General features: G+C 50.4%; 1 protein-coding gene across 1 annotated transcript in view; it reads right to left on the bottom strand.

Annotated features, from left to right (window-relative positions):
- Ergic1 (endoplasmic reticulum-golgi intermediate compartment 1) overlaps positions 1-24825 on the bottom strand; it is a 97334-nt gene that overhangs the window by 26426 nt on the left and 46083 nt on the right. The window contains exons 3-6 of the mRNA XM_029471174.1: positions 21698-21759; positions 15924-15996; positions 5884-5978; positions 883-1007 (exon numbers count right to left, since the gene is read on the bottom strand). Coding sequence (XP_029327034.1) covers positions 883-1007; positions 5884-5978; positions 15924-15996; positions 21698-21759 — 355 coding nt within the window. The remainder of the gene's footprint in view (positions 1-882; positions 1008-5883; positions 5979-15923; positions 15997-21697; positions 21760-24825) is intronic.

Raw genomic sequence — 24825 nt, 5'->3', positions numbered from 1 at the left:
AAAAAAAAAAAGAGTTAGAGCCTAGTTAAAAACAAAGATGGGGCTTACGTACATTCTTTGGGGTGTCTGCAGATGAATTTCTCAGGGGTTTAATGGATCCCACGTTTATAATATGGCTCCACACTTTCCTTAGGAGACTTGACATCCTTAGAGTTTGGTGACTGGAGCATTTCAGGATGCTGGAGGTAGAGCCCAAGGTTCTGCCTCCCTGACACTTCCAAGGTGATGCTGTTGGGGGTCCCCATTGGGGGTGGCTGCAGTCTAAACCTATGACTTCCCACACCACTGTCCAGTGCTCACTCCTATAGGAAGACCTGCTGACTCTATATCCCTTTCCACTTCAGCTCTTGGCCTCCTCTGGTCCATCCCCATGTAGCCCACCAAGGGGACGACCTACACTGAGCTGATCGGCAGATGCAAGGCAGTGACAGGCATGTTCTGGCTGTGTATCGCCACCTGCCTTGGGACCTCACTCGCTCACCTGTGCACAGTGTTACCGGATGGAGCCTAGCTCTGACTCTGATTCAAGGTGCGTATTACAGCCCTGGAATGAACAGTGTGCTTTCTCATTTACACCCGTGGGCTTTGTGCCGTGGTGGATGCCACTGTGGCATTGCTGTCATCACAGCTGTAAACCCCAGTGTCCTGTGGCCACTGCTTGCTGGGGAGGAAGAGGACTTGAAGCCAGGTCTCACCTCCCTTGGTAATTTCCACTCCAGCAAGGGGCAGCTCTTTCTGAACCCACCACCAGAGGCTCTAGAATCTCAGGGAATGCAGAGCCTACCCAGTCTCAGGAGAATTCTCGGCAGTCATGTGCTGACTCTGTTAGGGTCGAGTGGGCAGGGGGCAGGAAAAGGGCCCAGGCAGGGCCTCCCTCCATACCTTGTTGATGCTGAACTGGCCCTCGAAGCGGCAGCCGGCTCCATTATTCAGCGGGATCTTCATGGAATTGTCGATGTGGCCCACTTCGTGTCTGCCCATCTCATCTTGGATGTCAAGCCCGACCACTGTGGGGGACAAAGAGAGCAGTTACCCATACCCATGTAGAGTGGGGAGCAGCCCGCTTCTACAGAGGCCCCATTTGCCCTCCATGAACATGATGCCCAGGAAACCCAGGCTACATGGGAAGTCATCCAGTAGGGGAGAAGGGGGTTACTTGGCTAAGCAAAGTCACAGCAACCCAAACAGTCCCATCCTCACCAGACCCACAGTGCCCCAAACAGTCCCATGCCCTCAGAGTCTCAGTGCTCAAAACTACTTCGCATTCCCCCCAGAGACACAGTGGCACCCCCAAACAGTCCACCCACCTCAGAGTCACGGTGCTCAAGACAGTTCCACTCCTTCACAATCACAGTATCCAAAACAGTCCCACCCACCCCCAGAGTGGACAGCACCCTCTACCACTGCCTATGGCTGGAGAGGATGAAGGAAGAGCTAAGAAGAAGCAGAGGCTAGACCAGCCAAAGATGCAGAATCCAGCATGACTCAGCTACATGCAAGGCCAAATGAAGGCTGTGGGGTAAGAGGGATTGGCTACGCTGGTCACCTGGATCCTGACTGTGCCTTTCCCCAGTGTGACCGTGGCTTAGGTACTCATTACCCTCAATGCCTCCGTTTATTTTTTTCTGACATATGAGGTGACAATCATTGAACTTTCAGTGGAAGAGTGTGTGGATCGAAGAGGTGGTAGGTGTGGCAAGCGTTTAGCGTAGCGTCTGACTGCAGCATGTGGCAAGCGGTGCCTCACACTCTGGGTCCAGGCATCCATTCCTTCTTTACAATCTGTCTTTCATCCACACCCTCCATTACTCAGTGTCTATAACTACCAGGCCCCATGCTCCTGCCTAAGCACCAGGGGGCATCATGGGAAGAGCCAAGCTACAGCCTGCAGGAGCACAGAACTCTTTATGAGGTTCTTTAGCTCACACTAGAAGACTGTGCCCCACCCTGACCCCATGCCTATCCTGACTCCAGCATGGCTCTGTAGCCCTACTGTGGCTCAGCTTCTGCACTGTAACAATGAGAAGGCTGCACTACTGTGTTCTCCATGAGATGGTACCAGTATGTGCAGGAAGAAAGGCTCATTTTTCTTATTAGATGTTTTCTTTCTTTGTTTACATTGCAAGTTTTATCCCTTTCCTCATTTCCCTCCGAAAACCCTCCTATCCCATCCCCCCTCCCCTTGCTCACTGACCCACCCACTCCTGCTTCCCTGTCCTGGCAGTCCCCTACACTGGGGCATCAAGTCTTCACAAACCCAAGGGCCTCTCCACTCATGGATGTCCCACAAGGCCACCCTCTGCTACAGGTGCAGCTGAAGCCTCGAGTCCCTCCTTCTGTATCTTTGGTTGGAGGTTTAGTCCCTGGGAGCCCTGGAGATACTGGTTGGTTCATATTGTTGTTCCTCCTATGGGGCTGCAAAACCCTTCAGTCCCTTGGGTACTTTCTCTAGCTCCTCCATTGGGGACCCTGTGCTCAGTCCAATGGATGGCTGTGAGCTTCCACCTCTGTATTTGTCAGGCACTGGCAGAGCCTCTCAGGAGAGAGTTATATCAGGCTCCTGTCAGCAAGCACTTGTTGGCATCCACACTAGTGTCTGGGTTTGGTAACTGTATATGGATGGATCCCCAGGTGCGACAGTCACTGGGCGCCCTTTCCTTCAGTTTCTGCCCCAAACTTTGTCTCTGTATTTCCTCCAATGGGTATTTTGTTCCCCCTTCTAAGAAGGACCAAAGTATCCAAGAAAAAGACTGTGGTCTTCCTCCTTCTTGAGCTTCCTGTGGTCTGTGAATTCTATCTTGGGTATTCCAAACTTCTGGGCTAATATCCACTTATCAGTGAGCTCATACCGTGTGTGTTCTTTTGTGACTGGGTTACCTCACTCAGGGAAGAGAGGCTCTTGTCTACCATGGGATGTAGCAAGCTTCCTGAAGGGCACATCAGAGGAAGCTTGCTTCAGAGAAAGAATAGCTCTTTTAAAATAAGCTATTTTAAAGACAACCAGGCATAAAGGGAAAATGGGAACAGCCACGTTCCTCAGTGGGTGTAGGGAAGTTATGAGCCAGCCAGTGTGGAAGGGCACATGACACGGCCATTACAAATGATGCCACTGGTCTGTAATGAGAAAGCTAAAGAAACGCAAGTAATCCTGGCTGACTCAACAGTTCCGCTTGGGGCCAGACTGCATCCCACGTGGCAGAAGCTTGGACCTCAGCCTGTGGTGGTTCAGGGCGATGATGGACCTTTGGGAGTGGGGTCTAGTGGGAGGTCCTTATTGTTATTAGGCTAGACCCTTGGAGGGGACAGTGACATCACTGCTCTTTGCCCTCTTTCCTTTGCTTCTTTGACTTAAGTGCAACATCTGCCCACTCCTTGTTCCCACCATAGTATATAGCAACGGGCTGGCTGAGTACAGGGTGAAGCTTACAATGCTGGGACCCTACACACCTTACTCTCCGCATGCTGGTGATCTCTGGCATTTTACACTAACAAAATGGTAATGCAGTGACTTCCAGAGCCCTACTGTTTAGGAAGTAAGTACGAGAGAAAAGGTCTGTACATTGCCAGGTCAGATGCAATGTATTTTTCTTTTCCTCTGAATGTTTTTGCCCTGTGGCTGTTGGATCTGTGAGTGTGAAACTGCAGGTAGAGACAGTGCCTGTGTGTGCAGGTGCACATAAACAGTGCCTGTGTTTACAGATGCACACTCTAAGAGGGAAAAGAGGGGAGCAGGGCGTGATGGCGTATGCCTTTAATCCCAGCACTCGGGAGGCAGAGGCAGGCGGATTTCTGAGTTTGAGGCCAGCCTGGTCTACAGAGTGAGTTCCAGGACAGCCAAGGCTACACAGAGAAACCCTGTCTCGAAAAACCAAAAAAAAAAAAGAGGGAAAAGAGGCCTCTGTTGTCAACATAGGCTGCTTAGGGCACCAAAAAATGAACACAAAAGAGTCCTCTCCTGTGTCTCTATTTCCCTCTGTACGAAGGTCTAACTCATAATAAATGAACACTCTGCCACTGCGCTGCAGTTCTGTGTTTTCAAAGTGGATCCCAGAAAACAACCCTTGTATTTGGTGCGTAAAGAAGAGTACCACTGTCATAACACATTTACAGTGCTGGGAATGGAGCCTGGGCCAGGCGAGGGCTCTCACCCTCCACTCTGGACTAAAAGCAGGCTATGGTAGGGTACCGGTCGTCTGACCTCAGCCATGGTCAGAAATGAACAGGAGAGAAGCCAATGGGACAAAATGGTGTCAGAATGTCCACAGACCTTGTCACTGGGTAGTGGAATTATAGGTGTTTTCTTCTCTTTGTTTCTTTGGGTTTTCCAGAGGTACAAAGATCAACAGGCATTTTTTACGTATGACATTTTTGAAAGTCTTTCTTCGTGTCAGTGGTGCTGGAACCATGGATCCTTAGCACGCTGGGCAAACCACCGAGCCATACACCGCCCTGAAGGTCGGTGAAAGAAAGGCACTGTGCTGAGCTCCTGTGGATTCATGACATAACCCTACAGAGCCAGCAGGACCCAAGGGGACCACAGCACAAGGACTGGCATAGTCGGCAGCCAAGGACACCTGTCCTGTCTGAAGTCACACTGTCTGGATCTGGGACGGAGCCTAGAGCCACACCCCCTCAGCCCTTGCTCTGCTGGTCTGGTCTCTGGCCTGACTGACTAAGAATTCCCTTGCTTCAGAGATACAATCAGCCCTGCAGGAGAGGCTGCCGGGTGAGTTATTTTCCTAAGAGAAGAGAAAAAAAAATGAAAACATAAAGACAAATAAAAGTGACCTATTTCAACAGGCTCCCTGGCCCTGTACTCAGTGTGGGCTAAAAGCTGTGATGTCACTCTCACCAAAAGCAGGAATAGAGCTGAATGTGTCCCTGTCCCTGTCGGGGGCCCACCCAATGTTCTGTCCCTGTGGGATGTGTTCCTAAGCCACGTCTTGTGATCGGAGGGAGGAAGCTAAGTAGGCGACATTAGGCTGCAGACCTAGTGGGGCTGAGGATGTCTCAAACCTTCACAACGGGAGACAATAACCAGTAAGCTAGATGCCATCCCCTTGGAAACTCTGGTAATGGTTACTAAGTCTACCATGCTAAAGGAGAAACAGACAACTGAAGCCAAGGTTCACCTGAGCAAAGGAGGCAGGATCCGCCTCCAAATCAGATTTTTGCTGTGTTTTGTTTTATAGAGAAATAATTCTGTTTTTGATTAAAACAGCAAATGAAGAGATCTATAGTTAAAAAGGAAGATACCAGGGAACCCTCTCCCTGAGGGTCCCACTGGCTTTTGCAGCTCTGGGCTATAAAGGGCTGGGGCTTGCACAACTGGCATCTCACCATAACTGTTTGAGAGTTCATGTAACTCCCATAGGAACCATCTGTGGCCATCAGCCACCGATGGGGATAATAACAGTCCTGGCCCCACTGTTGCAGCTTTCTGGTGTCGCCACGTTCCTGAGTCTCATGCAGGGAGGTCAGCCTCAGACCAGACCTCAGCTGCACATACATCTGGGCTCATCCTCTTGCCTGATCAAGTCCCATCTCTCTCTCCCTTAAAGCCTCTTCCTCTCCATAAGCCACTTGCTCGAGGATCTTAGGCTTAAATGAACCAGAGAGACTCCACCACCCTGCGCCACCTGCATCAAATGTGGTTGCTCTGCAGAGCTATGGGAGGCATCTTTGATTCCAGAAAACAGGTGGGGGCTGCCATAGGCTCTGTGTGGTTTGCAGGTATGTATGTGTGTATGTATGTGTGTATATGTGTATGTACACACACACACACACACACACATGTATGCTCACCCCAGATGGCTCAGCATGTCTGCACACAGATCACCCACAGGCTGGGTAGCTGAAACAGAGGTCTATTGGAATACTCACATTCACAGTGCAAATTGGGTAAACTGATGTTGAGACTGACGTCAATTTTGCCTCCGCTGTCCTTGTCTGGGTCATCGACGTAGAGCTCATTCACCCTGAGGGACAGACAAGGACAGAAATCTAGACTGAGAAGGAGACACGGACTCTGCCCATAGGGGATAGATAGCCAGGGGCCACCTGGCTTGGTGGCCAGCACTCAGTGATCCAGATATCCATGTGGGTACAACAGCGTGCACATGTCCAGGTCCCAGGAGGTAGGGTTCCAGATTCAAAGCCACCCTCCAATACAGCTTCACCAGGAGAGAGAGCAGTTACTCAGGAAGAAGGATGGGTCTGGTAAGAACATCTGTCCAGACTCAAGTTCAAATCCTGGTTCCAGTACTTCCTATGGTCACCTCTATAAACCCATCAGCTGAATGGGAGTGACACTGCTGAACAGTAAGATAAGACACAGAGTCCTGTACAGCTCATGGCCCAGTACCAACAGGCACAGAGCACCCACTGCCTGTGCTTTTTGGAGCTCCTCATAAAGTCACAGGGGTGACATCCAGGTCTCCCACAGGACCAGACGCCTGTACTGGATTCCTAGGGCTGCTGTAATCAAGTGTCACAAAGCCAAAGGCTTAACTAAAGCTTACCACGTGTGTGCACAGTACCTTCCCTCCTCTCCCTCCTGCACCCTCACACAGGACCCCGTGGTTCTATGTGGCCCGTTGGGCTAACATAGCCATTCCCACCCTTCATGTGACCACATCTGTCATGTTCCATGTGGCATGTGGGTAGCACAACCTTAGGCTGCAGGAGTAAGCAACAAGATCGTTATTCTATCACTAGAGTCACTGCCACCACAGGGCAGGTGGCCACAGACAGCCACACCACTTCACAACCAGGGACAGTAGCAACACATATCCATTTAACAGTTTGGTGGCATTTCAGTCCTGTCAGGTTCAAGAAATGGCATCAAGTCGGATCTAGTCTCTGTTTTGATCAAGGTCACAAGCAGAACCAGACCTCACTCACCTCCTAGGTAAATGCCACAAAGAGGCCGTCGAGTCTCCAAGATGCTAAAAAAGGCACGGTCTCAGCAGGGGGAGGGAGGCCCCCACAGCAATGTGCCAAGGCCTGAAGTAGGGAGGGTATAGGCTCACGGTCTGCAAAGGGTCACGGCAGATGCAGTATAAGAGCCAAAGAAGTGTGACCTATTTCAGCTATGATCTGGTGCTGGGACACAGGTGGTGTACGTGACACTGAACATAGAAAGCTTGTGTCTCAGCAGGCTTGAGACCTGGAGGAGCCACCGTGTATCAAAGACACCAGATTGTAGGTGTCCATAGTGGGTCAGAACCCATGGCTGCTGGGAGCAGGCATGGCATGCTGATGGCATACACAGGGATGGGCCACGAGAGGCATGGAAGTGGACGCTTCCAGTTCTTCCCCTCCTCACTGAGCCAGGGGCCCTCGAGGATAAAGCAGAGGCAGTAAGGGGGGAGAGGGGCTGAATTTAGAGGCTAGCTGCCTAGATACTTCCCCACGGGGAGGAGGGCACCCATCTCTAGGCCTAGCCTCAAAGGCTGCTCAACGGAGCAGTGTTGGATACGGGGGCTGGGCTATGTTGAACACTCATGGATGGGGACCAGGGATGCTGGCCAATAGAGAGGAAGATACAGATGACAGAAGTCCTGCTGTCCTACTGCACAGGCATGGTGACTACAATAACAACACACTGTGTACTTCAAATTAGCAAGAAGAGATTTTAAATGTCTCTCAGACAGCATAAATGTTTTGTTTAAGGTAACAGACATACTAACTAGATGAGCTGGTGATCTGACAGCTTACCAAAATATTACCTTGTGCCCCATTTTGCCAATTAAAAATGAAACAACATGGGATTGAAGAGATGGCTCAATGGTTAAGTGCATTTAGTGCTCTTTCAGGGACTCAAGTTTGGTTCCCAGAACCCAAATTAGGCAGCTTGCAATGTCTGCAACCCCAGCTCTAGGAGAACCCATGCCCTCTTCTGGCCTCTACAAATGAGCACACACACACACACACACACACTTTAAAATGACAAACATATGTATATAAAGAAAATATCTAATAAAAAAAAGAAAAAATATTTTCCCACAAACGAACAAAAGATAAACGTTCTCCCTTAAAAAGCTATAAAACAAATGACATAACCCAGATCACTTAGGTCCCTTGGGTCCTACACACAGGGAGCCCTGGGAATGGCTCCTGTTGGCAAAGAACAGATCAGGCCCAGCAAGTGAATTCTGTCTCGACGAGGCCCCATCCCATGCGATCTATTATTAGTATATATTATATACTATATATGTGATATATAGTGCTTAATTACTGAGAACTGTGGTTCAGGAACAGTTTGCTACTTTGTGAGAACCACAAATACATACTTGGGGACATGAAAGTCACAGACACACTTTGCTCTTCAGGCTGCTGAACACTCGACCCATTAAGCTAGGCAAAAGGTGAGAGGGATGCCCACTAATCAAGAAAGCCGAATAAATGCATCTATGTCATCCTATCTGCTCCTGTGCAAAGTCCTCGTTCCTACTCTACACCCAGGAAACCAAGGTTCAGAGGAGGGGTGCTCTATCCCAAGAGCGCACACACAGCACAAAACAGCTGAGCTAGAACCTCACGCTCAAGTCTTCCAGGGCTACCCAGCTTCCTCCTCTTCTCCACCTCATTATGCAGGGTGAAGGATTCTGCTCAGGGTACTGGTAGGTATTGGACAGAACCAGTGGGCAAAAGACAAACAGGCCATGGGCCTGTTTCTGCCCTCCTGATTTTCAGCACCTATGTCTACCACAGCCTTAATTCCAAAGGACTGCCAGGCTAGTAAGGAAATTGCTGTGTGATCAACTGAGCAGCGGCCAAGGGAGAGGGCTCCCCTCCCCAGGGAGACTCTTCCATGAGTGCTTACCTTTCCCACCTGGTAAACCTAGACATCTGCGCACTGCTTGGGGATTATGGGATGAGGTCATTCTTGGCAATCCCGGGAGATGACCTCAGCAGTGAGGCAAATCCCAGGTGTGGCTCAGGTGAGCTCACTGCCCCTGGGGAGGCTTCTCCCAGGCACGGCTCCCTGTCTCCTAGCCAGAAGAACTGGAGCGGTCAGCTGCCAGGGCTGAAGGGCCACACAGCACGAAGAGGCTGAGGTGCCCGAGGGGAGGATAAATGCATGGCCTGTGGCAACCTGGGCCAGTGGTTATGTAAGGGCAGAACTGGCTGTTCCCCTGCCTGTAAGATGTATATGGTTCAGTTGTCTGCACCGCCTACAGATGAGGTCAGCATGGCTGCCTTCTGTGTCCAAGGGAAATGTTCCAGGCCAGCTAGTTTCCTGCCACCCCAGGTGCAGCCTCAGCCGCCCGTGTAGGGCTGCCAAGGCTGACCGGGTCCACTGGCTGGGGATGAGCCGATTTTAAAAGGCTGACAGTCTGCCAAAAACCAGGTCGCCTTGAAGAAAAGGAACATTTTTGTGGGTATACTACAGCTTAGGGACTCTTACTGGCCTGACACCCCATAGCCAGCTCAGGAGGTAAGAAGGCGTGTGGGCCTTTGCCACTTAGAAGCTGAGGTACCTGGGACAGGTGCTTCAGCTCTGAGCCCCAGCTTCCTCATCAGGGTAACTGGAGGAGTCCTGGGTGGAGTTTATAAGAAGCAAATTAATCCAGGACAACAGAAGTCTAAAGAATGGCAGGAGGAGGACTGCAAAAGAACCTTCTAGATAGCAGAAGCCATGGCTCATGCATCCTGTCTCAGCTGAGACGATGCCGCGAGGGGGAGACTCACTGATCACTGGGTTCTGGGCTTGTGCCTCTGCTGTAAGTCACACACCTCACTGAGGGAACCAGTGAAGGAACAGCAGGGGAAAAGGAGACGAGCAAGAATTAACACCTCTTGGGGCTACTGAAAGGCCAAAGCTGCAGGCCAGGCTGTGTGTGCATGTGTACACACATGTGTGTGCATGGCATGTGTATGTGTATGTGGTGTGTGTGTGTATGGTATATGTGGTGTGTGTGTGTATGTGTGTGTGGTGTGAGGGCGTGTGTGTGTGTGTGTGGTGTAAGCACGTGTCTCGTTTTCTCTCTAGAGCTGACCACAGGCTCTGCTTGGCAGAGAGAACACAATGCTAAGGGGAGCCCAAGATGCCAAGGTTTGCAGTGCCTCCTGGCTGCAGCGCCTCCTGGTAGACTGAGCTCGGACAATGGGTTTTGTTCTCAATGGCCTCAGTTTCCCCAGAAAGAAAAAGGGGCTCTCCCAGAACAGTTGATACTCCACTGCTATAGGGTTTCTACCCTTGGGTTCAACCAGCTGAAGTTCAAAATCAAAACAAAACAAACAAAACCCCTCAGAAGCAGACACTGAGTCTGAACTGGGCATATACAGACTTCTTTCCTTGTTCCTTACACAATATGGTGCCACAACTATGCACACGGTATGTACACAGGGTGGCATGTTATCTGGGGGATCTGACACAGGTAGAGGAGGTGCGCAGGTGACATGAGAATGCCATACTCTCTATGTCCCAGCAACCCCCAATGACTCTGTATACATCAAGGATGAGGCTGCTAAGGTGGCCAATGAGAACCAGAGTCTTGAGCACAGTCTCCTTACAGACTGAATGTTCAGTCTCTAGCCACCATCTTTATTATCAACACCAACTTTTAATGAGATAAAATAATAGGGCCCCCAATCCATGGCCAACCAGTGTGAAGGTCAAGGGCATTATGCATGTAAGAGGCCCAGTGCAGCCCTGCCTCACGTGTATTCTGCCCCACTAAAAGCTGGAAGATGCCGGGCTTTTGCATGTGGCAGCTCCTGTAACATGGCCAAGCAGTGCTGGGCAGGATCACTGTGTCTTCAGCGAGCCGAACAAATAACTGGCTGAGATCACACAGCCTGGGAGAGTAAGAGGAGGATGCTACCTACCGGGCACTCATGTTTTGCCTTTCCTACTGTGCTAACACTGTCTGGAGAGGACAGAGATCCCTGGAAAGCAGGGCATCCCCTAGGGAGACTTGTGATGCAAGTGTCACTGTCTTTTCTTATCATCTTCAGATGTACCACCCCAGGGCCTCAGGGCCTGTCTTAGTCAGGATTTCTATTCCTGCACAAACATCATAACCAAGAAGCAAGTTGGGGAGGAAAGGGTTTATTCAGTTTACACTTCAATACTGCTGTTCATCACTGAAGGAAGTCAGGATTGGAACTCAAGCAGGTCAGGAAGCAGGAGCTGATGCAGAGGCCATGGAGGGATGTTCTTTACTGGCTTGCCTCCCCTGGCTTGCTCAGCTTGCTCTCTTATAGAACCAACACTACCAGTCCAGGGATGGCACCACCCACAAGGGGCCTTTCCCCTTTGATCACTAATTGAGAAAATGCCTTACAGCTGGATCTCATGGAGGCATTTCCTCAACTGAAGCTCCTTTCTCTGTGATAACTCCAGCTGTGCCAAGTTGACATAAAACTAGCCAGTACAGGGCCTATGGGATATAGAGGTTCCCTAGGTCCAATGACTTTCTGTTCTGCAAAACTCCCTCTAACCCCTCCTCTGTCACACCAGAGGAAGCCACAGTGTCACAACCCCCAACCGGAATGAAAACTCCTGAGCACCTTCTGTGAAGTGGACACAAACTTGTGGGGTGCACAGCAGAGTGTGGGTGCCAGGTTCTCAGAAGTTCCAGGAAGCGGAAGAGTGTGTGCTGGTGGAGGAATGGGGCTACATTCCAGGCGGGGGGCGCCAGCCAGAGCATGGGGAGGAGGTAGGTGAGAACCGGCCTTGTAGGGAGAGAGGATGAAGGGCTTGGGAGGTACTGGTAGCGGGGATGTAGGTGGAATGTCGCCGAAGGCCTTGAGATTCTAGGCTGAGGCGTGAGCCTGATGACATCTATGGAAAACAATTTTATTTGTTTTTTTGAAGAGCACTTGAATAGTTCAGATTCCTGCCCAAGGTTGCTGGCCTCCATGCTTAACAATCTGGTCAAATGGAAACTTCCATTTGGCATGGAGGCCGCAGTGACTGGTGGGTGGGAGTGGGAGGGGAGGCGAGTGAGGAGGCGGGTGGGTTGACCAGTAAGCCTCAGGAACCTTGGCTTTTAAACCCTGACTTCTAAAACACAGGGAAAACACAGCTGCTGCCTACTGGATGGATGCCCTCCACAGCCAGCTGCCCAGCCACCCCTCTTCCTCCTGGCAATCATCGGACTCCTTACCAGGGCCTGTGGCTCACGCTCACCCCTCCCCAGACCCACCTTTCAGGGGTGATCTGTCGCTCTGTGCCCAGGAGCCTTTAAGCCTCCCATCGCTAAGGGTGAGGATGTTGGTGACAGTCTAATCCCAACCAGCTACAATTGAGACTCAGTTCAGGGGTGCTGGGCAGGATGGAGCCCCCCACTCTTCTCTTGAATAAACTCCTAGTTTCCCCAATTTTGGCCCAGTACAGGGATGTTTTAGGAACCAACTCAAGGTAACCTCCAAGCTTCTACTTACTGAAGTGGCCTCTTCTAGTTTGCCACCTAATTCTACAGGGGAATCTTGAGTCTCCCAGTCCATAGGTTTGAAGTTTAATTTTAATGTACTATCACTAATGAGCGTATGCATGACGTGTGTGAGTACGCTCATGGAGGTCAGGGGACAAGTTTGTGGAGTGGAGTAGGTCCCAGGGACCCAATTCAGGCCACCAGGCTTGTATAAGAATAAGCTCTGCCTGCTGAAGCTTTTGTCCCTAACCATCAATAACTTTTACCCAAAAGCTGTGGCTTTCATGACTTGAGGCTTTAAAACATGCCCTGCAGAGACACGGGAGGGATGACGGGGTAGGGTGCTCACACTGTAGGTGTGCACAGGTCCTGGGCTTAGACTCTGCTCCCCCTTGCCCCTTTTATGAACCTTACAGGTTTTTAGCTTCTTGGTGCCCCAGTTTCCCCCACAAACTTCAAGGGGTTTTATAAAAATTTGAGGCAATCATTGGAAGATGCTAACCTGGGCACAGAGACTAGCATTACAATACCTAGAAAGCATCAAAAGAGATATTATGTTAAAACTGAATCCCATGGGACACCTTCTTTCCCCATTGTCACCAGCCTGGCCAAAGCTTAGGTTGGAACTCAAGCACACAAACAAACCCACCTCCCTCTAACTCTACTGGGCCAGAAGGAGCACCTCTCGTCACTGGCAGCCACAGGCCAGGGCTGTGCCATGACTTCGTTTCCTTGAGTTATGAACATCCTCATGGCAAGAGGGGATCCCCTGACCCTCTGTGGGAGCAAAGTCATCAGACAGGATCAGTGGCCTCCCAAAAGAGAATGAACCCCCCTTCAGTTTCCCCCTAACCTATATGCTTCTCAGGCAGGGCTGCCTCCATAGAGAAAGGGGCCCAATGGGGCAAAGCAAACATTTCCAGGCTGTAGTGTTAAGTCTTGGGCCTGCCTGGACCCCTGACAAGTCAGTACCATGGTAAGGAAGCACAAGAAGGGAGGGGCATTAGGCTCCCACCAACAGCAACAAGTAGCCAGCGGGCCAGGCTTGAGACTCTTCAGCCCTCTTCCTTCCTCCTGGGACCACAGCATCCAGGAGGTAGGAAGAGGAAGTCCCTGCACAGGGAGGGGTACAATGGGGAACACACTGTACTGACAGCCCTGCCTTAGGTAAACAGTGGGCAAAGTCTACTGTCTGGGCTTGCTTGAGCGGCCCAGTCTGCTACACAGCCTTTGCAGGCCCAAGCTCTGACATCAAAGGTCACTTGGATGTGGCCATGCCTCAGTGCTGAAGGCATGCCTTCACTGGGCTGAGTTGACTAAGGCTTCCTCAAGTGTTACGGGGGAAACACAGAGGCACCAAGAGACACAGTCTGTCAGGTGACAATGTTCACAGGCCTTGGGCTAAGTACTCTTTAGCCAGGCCATCCCGTTTAATCTTGAGAAAGCACCAGGCCCGTCCTGTGTCCTCCCTCTCCTGGCCTCACTATCTCGCTCCACCTCACAATTCTGTCCTCAGAGCACCTCCCACTACTCCGCTGTGGTATTGCAATGACTTAGATGTTCAAGTAAGATGAAGACAGTTTGAAGTAGATAAAGGAAGACTGTGAGTGGTGACATCCAACTATGTGTGATTCCAGTCCTCAGGAGGACAGCCTGGGCTATGTAGTAAGACCTGGTAAGACTCTGTCACAGAAAACAAAACCACAAAACCAAAAGGCTGGAGAGATGAGATGGTTCAGTGGTTAAGAGCACTGGCTGCTCTAGCAGAGAACCCAGGTTCACTTCCCAATATCCCTTGGAGCCTCACAACCCTCTGTAACTCCAGTTCTGAGGGATTCAATACCCTCTTTTCTAGACTCTGAAGGCACCGTGTATGCACATAATACACAGAAATACATGCCAATAAGCAATCATACGCATGAAATAAAAACAAATCTCTTACAGAAAAAAAGAAAATGTACATAAGAGGATTATATGTAGCTTTATGTAGATGATATGTATATTTATGCAAATCTTCTATTGTACTGGAATATTGGGACCGCTGAGGTGAGGGTCCCAGAAACGAATTCCCAAGGATAACTGTAGTTAGTTAGAATAACTGCAGTGTATTTTGCTTGTGTCCACAGCCAGCAGACACAGAGGTACTGTAGTGAGAGCAGCTTTAGGAGAACACAGCCAAAGCCCAAAGCCCTGGGACACAGAGAGGACGCTCCCCATGGTCACGGTCACCTGTGGGGGACTGTGGGGGACTTCTGATGATCCCTACACGGTCTGCTATCACGGAAAGCACCAGAGCTGGAAGTGGAGTTGGAGTCTGATCTACTCTCACTTCTTTGACTCAGGGAGGTTCAGGAACTTGTCAGGGTAACACAGCCAAGTAGGATCCTGATTCTGGGTCTTCTAATGTCTTATTTGATGCTCTCTCCACAGGCCCATGAAACTCCCTGGGTTAAAAGTGTCTGAGCCGGGCGTGGTAGTGCACGTCTTTAACCCCAGCACTTGGGAGGCAGAGGCAGGCAGATTTCTGAGTTCGAGGCTAGCCTGGTTTACAAAGTGAGTTCCAGGATAGCCAGGGCTACACAGAGAAACCCTGTCTCAAAAAACCAAAAACCAAAAACCAAAAAAAAAAAAAAAAAACCAAAAAAACCAGACCAGTGTCAGAGTGACAGCGGGGCAGATGCTCTCACATCAGTGACAGGTGGGCAGCTACATCCAGATGTGAGTTAAGACAAGGTGAACCCAGCTTCTCAGAACTCAGGAGCCACCTCACTTGATCACTGTGGGCAAGTACTGCTACTTCATATAACCTCAGTTTCCCCATAAAACAGGGGCTGTTTGGTGACAAAGGTAGTAAGATCCAGCTGCAGCCATGACGCCGGTTTTTAGCTTCCTATTGTCTCATGGCTGAGAAGGAAGCAAAGGAAACCAAGACATTCCAAGAGGAGAAAGAGAAAATTCCAAGGCTGGGCAGGAGAGAAGGGGGTGCCAGGGCCCAGCCCCATGACAGTTCCACAAACTGTAAACACAGCTACAAAGAGGCTTTGAAGCATGAGGTCAGGACCCAACGCAGGAGGGTTACCAGGCTGTGGATGACAACTAATTCTGGAATCAGGGATGGATGACTGTGGTATTAGATGCCGGGAAACCCATGCTGACTCCTGAACGTGGGCCTGAGAAACGAGAGGGGCTTCCAGGAGGACCACCTTGCTCTCTGTGAGGAAGCTACCTGGGTTGTCTGAGCACCTTCCAGCTACAACATCAAAGGACTCATGGAAACCCACTGGCCAAACTCGGGGCCAGTGGTGATGAGTTGGTGATTCTATTCTGCCTGTGAACCTGGGCATCCCAGGCCCGAAGGAATGTGAATGGCATTCACAGAGTGAGGCTCAGTTTGGCTTTGAGCTCAAAGCCCTTTTATGATGTCACATGCTTGGAAATAGAAGCAAGCCGGTTGCGAGGCTTCCATCCCTTTCCAAATCGCCCCCTCTTCTCATCTGGACCCCAGCAAGACAGCTGCCCCAGAGAAAAATAACTTACACTTCTGTTGTGATGAACCCGGTGAGCTCCGACAGGAAGAGGAAGAGGATGAAGAGGCAGCAGCAGATGGAGACTGTGGGAAACACAGACAGTGTTAGGGGTGCAGGATGCTCCACAAGGGAGGCCAGTCCCCACTGCCCCTCCTGCTACCCTGAAGGAAAGCTGCTTAGAGGCCCCAGCATACATACAGGGTGAGGGCGCCTTTGCGGAGATCATCAAGGCCCCCTTCTTATTCACTGCCTCACTGAGATCCCTTCTTACTTTATGGCCTCAGTGTGATTTCCCCAGAAAATGGCCTCTGGCCCGGCCCTGTGGTCAGGCTGGCCTCCTCACACAGGCAATGGGCCCTGCTCAACTCCTCAAGATCTCTTTGATGCAGAGGTTGCCCTGGAAGAGGACTGCATGCTGGTGGACAAGGTGCTTTGTCTGCTTGAGTGCCGTACACGCTAGAACCCCAAATCCACACTGAACATCTGGGAGATACCATGTGACCACCTGACTTCTCTCTCACGTTAGTGAACCAAAGACTGAACTCGGCACAGCTTGCCACAGGTCTGGCCCTCTGTCTGTAGCCAGTGTCCATCTTGGGAGTTGTCAGCTTTACAACAGGGTGAGAGTGGACTCCCTCGCCAGAAACCATTCGGCAGTTTGGACTCTCTTCCCAGGTTACTGACAGGCACAGTCCTGTCCTGCTGCTGGCCAGTGGCAGAGGGCCATTGCTCCTGGTCAGCATGCGGTCTTCACAGGGACAGCCAGCACAGCACCAGGCTGAGCTGAGGTGTGCCACACACTGGAATGGACTTCCATTTCTATTTCTGCTCTTTTGAACTAACAGCAGCATTGCTGTGACACAGGGCTGTAGATAACAGTGGAAAAGCATCTCCATCCATGTCCATCTGTCTATCTGCCGCCTGTCTAATTTCCTATCTGTCTTCAGGGAAGGAAGGACAATCATTTTTGAGCACCTACTATTTATATGCCCAGGGTGACACATTAACAAACTACCCCACCATGACACCATGGTGCCAGCCTAATGGTGGCTCTGGGGTAGAAATGCAGGTTAAGCGACAAGGAACTGGGACCCCCTATCCTCTATGGTTAAGCCCCTAGAAAGACTCCTGAGAACCTGGGCTGCAAGGGTAAGATGGGATACCACAAACTGCCTGATGAGTCTGTAGCTACACAGAGATGGGGACTGGAATACTCATAACATCTGCCCCACGTTGATGAAGCTGTAGAGAGATGGCATTTAGAGGCTTTACTCTGGGGAGAAATAGAGAATGTGTGCATATTATAAACAAGAAAACGTTTCAGCTGGGCATATAAGCACATGTGACTATTAAACATCATGTATTAATAATTACATAATATAGTATAAATACTATATTATATATATATATATACACACACACACACACAAGTATTTATTGGCCAGCCTAGTGGCCACATCTATAAGCCTAGAATTCAAGAGCAGAGGTGGGAAGAACTGGCCGAATTTTAAGCCTAGCCTAGACTACACAGTAAGTTCCAGGCTAGCCAAGACTCTCACTCAAAGTCAAAACAGAAGAAAAAGTGGGTGTGTGTGTACACACACATGTATATATACATATATATAGTCATATATGTATATGCAGATATACATACTTTAAGGCCCTTTTTGTTCTAAATTAATAACAGCATGACAGACACCCCCTTTCAGCCATGCTTCAAATACTCAGCAACAGTTAACAGTTTGGCCCCAGACAGTGGCCTTGGTCTGTACTGTCCACGGCATGGAGATTAAGCTCAAATATCCTTTCCAGCTGGGGGATGAAGCCCCTTGCGTGGCTCAGCTACCAAGCCAGCTCTTGGCTCCTGCTCTCCTGCCTACAGTGGTAGTTACTGCCTCTCGGGGAAGAACCTGCAGCAGGCGAAGCCTCCTGCAGTCGGACCTAGTGCCTTTCTGTCCAGTGCCACCCAGGGCCCACATTTCAGCGCCATTTTGTCCACACCAGCCTCAGCGGACACAGCAGTGAGTGTATGGCACAGGAGGTTTTCTGAGGCTCATTGCTGCTGACTTTAGAATACATGACAGTCTTCTGGCTGCTGTCACTGCTCCACACCTGCAGATACACCCCAAAGTCCTGACTACCCGCTCTGCAGTAGGGGGACGAGATTGGGGAGGCCTTTCTCTGAGATCTGTGTGCTTCCCTCCGCAAGGCTTGGCACAAAGCCCCGGTAATCCAGCAGGTAAACAGGATGACTCAGTGGGGTCCAATGGCCCTGTCCCCACCCGTACTTATGGTGGGTGCACCTGACTCCTGTCTCAGACTAAGGAACCAGAGGTGAGGTCTTGGCACCACTGTGGCCTCAGGGCCTAACATTGCTGGCTCAGAGAAGGCACAGAAAAAAAAAATATTTATTGAATAACTGAAAGAGTGAGAAACCATGAAAGCAGGGAGGAAGTATTCCAAGCAAGACCTTCAGATCTCAAAGGCTGGATGAAGGCTTTCAGTCCATGTTTGGGCAAGGCTTGGAGGCTCTCTGACTCCAGACTCAGGCCCTGGGAAGTTGGAATGTGACCCCAGCAGAGGCTTGCTAGTAGAAGCCAGGTGTTGCCAAGTTGAAGGAGCCAAGCTTGAGACCCTTATATCCCAGGAGGAAGTCAAGGAGTCCCTCTGAGGTCGAAAGAGCCATGTAGGGCAGGAAACAAAATCCATAGGCTGACGTTCAAGCCCCAGAATTTCGCTGTCTCCTTCAGCTATTAATAGCAACCATCCCACAGCATAATGCAATGGCGCAGGCCTGAATTGGCCCGCCTGGCTTGGCTGCCTGAGCCTCAAGGACGAAGACCGAAGCCCATTCATCAGCACTGTCCCGGCTTGGCACAGGGTCTGGCCCTAGGTCCAGCTTAATAAATATTTGTGTACTAAATGGTAGCTAAGGGCTGGCTTCGCATGCCTCAGATCTTCCCCTCATGTAAGGAAAAGCTCATCAAACCACATTCCTGAGGGCTGCATTCCAGGCAGAATTTTCTAAACAGTGACAAATGCACGTCCCCTTTGACTCAGTGTCCCTAAGCCCTGGAGAGCTACCTCATAGTGACACCACAGAAGATTCAAAAACATGACAAGGACATCTGTGTGACAATAGGCTAAAATCAGGCCGGCCACCCATGATGCCACAGGAGATAGCTGGATAGAAGGCAGAGCTGTTGGTGGAGGTGGGAGAGGTATGTCCAGCAACAGAGACAAGGGAGCCGGGTATGTAGCACAGCTGGTCCCTGAGCAGGACCATGTGCGGTACCTCCTGATTGTTCACCAGGTTAGATAATGACTGGAGAGAGATCTGCAGGGAGGGGGACTGCTATGTGGTGGCACGGAGGGGGCCATGTTTCTCATAGACTAAGAAAGTCTTTTTTCCTGGGGCTGGTGGTGGAGGGACTTGCCCCAGGACACATAGGTGCTAACCAAGAGGATGAAGCCAGCTCTTCCTCACGGGAAAGCCTGCAAATACCCAGGAAGAGCCATCTTCTCCTCACAACGGGAGAAGGTGCCTGCTGCTTTAAGAAACCCAGCTGGAGAAAGTGCTAGAGACAGCTGGAGTTGCAGGGATCCCCAAAGGTCACCAATCTACCTGAGAGTAGACTCCAGGCTGACAGCCTGGCCTCCATTCACACAGCAAGGCTGGGGCAGTTGTGAGGCTCTCTGTCCCATACCAAGCATGCAGGGGGCATCCAAGACCTAATCCTGACTGCCCCTCCTGTAAGCAGTGACATTTTAGATGAGTCACTTCCCCTCCTCAAGCAGCTGAGGTGTGAAGCCAAAGCCTACCCACTTCCTTGCTGGTGACTTTGGTTTGTTCTAAATATTTGGGGATGGGGTGGGGAGTGGGGGGGGCTGTTTTCTGTTGTGGAACAGCAATCAATGCAAAGCCAGGACAGTGCCTGCACAGCTTCTCCTAGATGCCCTGTTCGCATCTGACATAATCATGGCACTCGGTCACCCTTTGTCAGTGTGGAGGAATCCACACTGTTGCGTGCTCCTAACTCAGCCACAGGTTTCACCAGCTTCCCAGAAAGGCTGTTTCTAGGCAGGAACAAATCCTGGCTCCTACTCTGAGTTTCCTCCCTCTGAGCCCTTCTGTAATCCACCCTTCCCTCTTCCCTCTGCTCCCCTCAGCCTTGCTCCTCTAGCAGCATACAGGTCAGGTATTTGGCAGAAGACCCCCCCCCCAGGCTGGGACCCTACTGCTCTGTCACATTCGCCAGGGTGGTAACTTAGTGGGAAAGATACCTCAGTGGCAAGGCACATCTCACATCAGGCGTTCATTCATCCACTCAACCAATCGTGGTGGTGCCAACTTCTTTCCCACAGCCGAGCTGCCATCTGCAGGTTTCCCTACAGGAAAGCTACCATCTTACACTTCTATTCTCTTTTCTGTGTAAGTGAGTTGCTACAGCCACCTGACACTTGAGGAGGGAGAGGGAGGGAGTGGTATTCACAGGGTCACCAGAGTTCTTGAGTGAGTTCGTCTCCTCCCCAGTTCATTTGATGACAGGCTCAAAGGCCTTTCCCCTAATTCTTTGGGTTCTAGTCCACCAGAGTCATGCTCCAGTTTGAGTCCTTGGGTCCTTTTGACCTGCTGACATGACGCAAAACTCTCTTCCTTGCCTGGGGTTGCAAATGGCCACTTTTCTGAGATGCCCTGGTTCCTCTAATTGAACTAAGTCAGAGTGAGTTTGTGACTTCTTTTAGTGGCTAAAATTATTAACAATTCAAATCGTTTCAAAAGCAGGAAGGTAAAAGCAAGCCTCCCTCCCATACCTTGTATCTGCTTGCTTGGACTTTTTTTTGTTTGCTTCTTGTTGTTGTCTGTTTGTTTGTTTGTTTGTTTTGGACAGGGTTTCTCTGTGTAGCCCTGGCTGCCCTGGAACTCACTCTGTAGACTCTGCTGACCTTGAACTCAGATCTGCCTGCCTCTGCCTCCCAAGTGCTGGATTAAAGAGATTTAAGTCATAGGCCACCACTACCTGGCTACTTTTTAAATTTTTGTATTTAATATACTGCTATTATTGATGATGATGAGCGAGTGTGTGTGTGTGTGTGTGTGTGTGTGTGTGTGTGTGTGCGCGTGTGCAAGTGCACCTTTCCACCATGGGTTCTGAGGCTCTAACTCAGGCCCTCAGTCATGCACAGCAAATGTTGAGTCATCTCACTGGTCTCTATTTAGATTTTCGGTGGCTCCTGTTTCTGGCGCACTTATCCTTACAGCCTGGAGGTACTATCACATCTTCAAAGCCGCTCATCACACAGGGCCAGGGGTGGACTTTCCACTTACAGTGCATGCTAGATCCTCTCAGAGAGTTCTGGATCTAGGAGACTTAGTTTTAGACTCTAAGATCAGGGATCCTGAACCTGCACTGGTAATTTTCTGCATCCTTCTAGTTATGGCTGGCTGCTCTGGCTATATAGTTACAGCTGGCCACTCTACCTTGCAGGGTTACATAGCAAGGATAGAGATGCTTCATGGAGAGAGGTGTAGGGCTTGTGGGATGCTAGGCATGTCTCCTCTCCCATCTGCCTTTCCTTCTTTCCTGCTTCCTCCAGAGATCTGCAGAGAGTGGGAGCGTGGATATTTGAGGTCTCGGCAGAGGCTCCAGAGATCTGCAGAGAGTGGGAGCGTGGATATTTGAGGTCTCGGCAGAGGCTCCAGAGATCTGCAGAGAGTGGGAGTGTGGATATTTGAGGTCTCGGCAGAGGGTTGGGTTGACGGTGAGAAGGGCAGTTACTCACTAATGGCACCAGTGTATGTCGGCTGCGTGAGGTCCTTGGGCACCTTCCTGTAGATGTCAAACCTGTGGAGAAGAAACAGGGGGATTAGACAGGTGTGGGGTACAGGCAGAGACGGGGTGCTAGCAGCATTGCCACCTGGGTCAGCAACCACAGCTCTTAGCAAAGAGTCCTTTCCAGCCTCCTCTGAGAGGCCTTATGAGGGCCCTACTGTCTTAGGGTTTCTGTTGCTATGACAAAACTCCACAGCCAAAAAGCACATTAGGGAGAAAAGGGTTTGTTTGGCTTACACTTCCACATCACTGTTCATCACCAAAGATGTCAGGACAGGAACTCAAGCAGGGCAGGAACCTAGAGGCAGAAGCTGATGCAGAGAGCATGGAGAGGTGCTGCTTACTGGCTTGTTCTACATGGCTTGCTCAGCTTGCTCTCTTATAGAACCCAGAACCCCCGACACAGGGATGGTGTCATACACAATGGGCTGGGCCCTGTCCCATCAATCACTCACTAAGAAAATGCTCTACAGGCTGACCCATAGTCTGACCTTATAGAGGCATCTTCTCAATTAAGGTTTGGTTCCCTCCTCCTAGATGACCACAGTTTGTGTCACATTGACATAAATCTAGCCAGCCCACCTATACATCCCTCTGCTACATCCCATCATGTCTCAGTGAAGACCCCAGCTCGTCACCCATTATTTTACACACTCATATATTTATACTTGTGCGTGTTTCTTGGTGGGCCCTGCTTCTGTCAGAATGTCACTCTGCGTCATCTCTTTATCCCTTCTCCTGCCTCCACCTCCCCATCCTGGTCCACTGTCCCTGTCTTCCCTGCCTACAGGATAAGGTAGGGTCAGCTGGAGGTAAGGCTGGCTCTGCTTCTGGTTGTCCACCCCAGCTTTTCTCTCCTAAACACATCACCAGGGCCAGGGAAGTCCTGGAATATGATGGGGGACTGCGGGGCTTTGGAATCAAATTGACTTCTCACCCTGTCTTGTTCTCAGTCAGGTAGGGGTTAGGACTCTGGAATCTGGATTTCTGTGGTTTAAATCTTAAATGCTCTTCCTTGCCATGTGTGTTTTTACTTCTAGTGCCCTCCGTTTCCTTGTCTATAAATGCAGGGCTACTACTGACAAGTAAGAAAACCTTTCTGTGAGGGACTTGGTACAGAGTCCCCAGGGGAGGCTTCCACACGCTTGGAAGGTTATAAAAGTGACCTGGGCACTGCCCCAAATAGAGGAGACGTATGAGACATGATAACTGAACTTGGTGTGGGATCACCACACCATAGATTTCCTATTCCGGAAATGACACTGAGCAAGCCCTGTGGCGTCGCTGATAGCACCATATAATGTCATTATTTGTGTTCTGATGGTGGCATTATGCTTATGCGGGACAGCTTTCCACGGCGGCTTTCCACGGCGGCAAAAAATTACCAAAGAAGACCATCTTCACAGAAGAAAGAGGTCTGTTTTGGCTTCAGAGGTCTCAGTCTGTCTGGCTGCTTCTGCTGCTTAGGTCCTAGGGTGCAGTAGGGCATCTCACCTCACTGATGGGAGCAGGTGGCAGAGGAAGGTGGTCATCAGACAGACAGACAGACAGAGATCAGGGGACCAGGGACAAGATTCCCTTCCAGGACAACCCCCAATGACTTGCTTCCCCCTGCTCAGCTCCAGCTCTTAAACTTCTCATTTCATCCCAAAAGCTTTGAGCTCTGAAGCCATTAGTGGTTGAGTCCACGGATGATGCTGGAGTCCTCATCCAATCGGCTTTAACACTGCTGTGCTGGGGACCACGCCTTTAAGCACAGGGCCTCTGGGGACATTACAGATCCAGTCCAGGACATGATGTAAGATGCTGACCTTTGGGGACACTTGGGTAAAGGGCATATGAGAACTCTGCTATTTTTGCAATTTGGGGATAAGTATAAAATTATTTCACAATGAATAGAGATTATTTTTAAAATTTGGATGGAAAAAAATTCAAATGAAGCTTGAAACTCAAAAGTTGTTTGGGGAAGAAGCTTGGTCCCCGTGGGCACCTGAATTAGAGGTACCATGCTTGCTGTGTGCTGTGGGGCAAGCCACGTTTTATGGCTTGTTGGGGGACGAGGGACAGGGAGATGTCCAATTAAGCTGTAACAGGGAGGTGAGACCCAGACCAAAGCACAGGAAGCCAAGTTCTAGAAATCGTGATGCTGAACGGCCACTTCCAGCCCAGGTTGGGCCCTTTTACCATACACACTTAGCTTTGTTGTGAGTACCCACCTCTCTGACTACTGGTTTCCCACTCTCCTGGGGAATCCCTATGTCACTGAGCTCCTGGGAAGCAGAGCCTGGTGTGGAGTCTCCAAGCCATCATCTTCCCACCACCCCACACCCTGGGGGCCAGACCAAGGTCTCAAGGCTTAAATCACTTACTTTCCCAAGGATGCTGCATGGTAGCCAAGAGAAACTTCAGAAGTCCATCATTTGTTCAGCAAATACATACTAAACAGGCATCATATGCAGCAGTGTTCTAGAAGGTTGGGAAAGAGGAACCGACCAAGGCAGATATGGTCCCTGCCCTCAGCAGAGGCCACCTGTGACAAGTGACAGAGATCTATTCCCACACATCAGACCCAAATTGGAGAGTGGTAGTGGGGTAGAGGGAGAGCAGACAAGGAGCCTGGTTTCAGAGGTAACCACAAAACAAGTGAGTCAGGAGTGACTGTCCTGGGAAACTGGCCCACCAGGAGGCTAGTGAGAAGCCCAGGCATGTGACAGATGAGGAAGTGAGCTGTGCATCCTCTCTGGCTCGGATTAGTCAGGTCCTCGCAGTGGTGATGCGGTCAGTCTTAGCCATTCTGCCTCAGAGAATGTGGAGGAAAGGGTAAAGAATACAGGAGAGAAAGAAACAGGATGTTTGCTGCTGCCTATGTACTGAGGTTTATCTGTGCTCTCATCTGATTCTCTGCACCAGCCCGAGTTAGGTCGGCTCTCATTTTGCAGATGGAGGTCAGAAAGGAAGGACCTCGGAGGGATCAGATGCCTTTTGCATTCTCACTGCTTCTACTTCAGAAGAAAGGTTCATGATCCGTCAGCCGCCACAGAGAAAGGTGAAGGGTAGGTTCATTTCCTGCCCATGTCT

The sequence above is a fragment of the Mus caroli genome, chromosome 17 (genome assembly GCF_900094665.2).
Source record: "Mus caroli chromosome 17, CAROLI_EIJ_v1.1, whole genome shotgun sequence".
Taxonomy (NCBI): domain Eukaryota; kingdom Metazoa; phylum Chordata; class Mammalia; order Rodentia; family Muridae; genus Mus; species Mus caroli.
The sequence above is the reverse complement of the archived record's forward strand: the minus strand, read 5'-3'. Positions and strand labels throughout refer to the sequence as shown.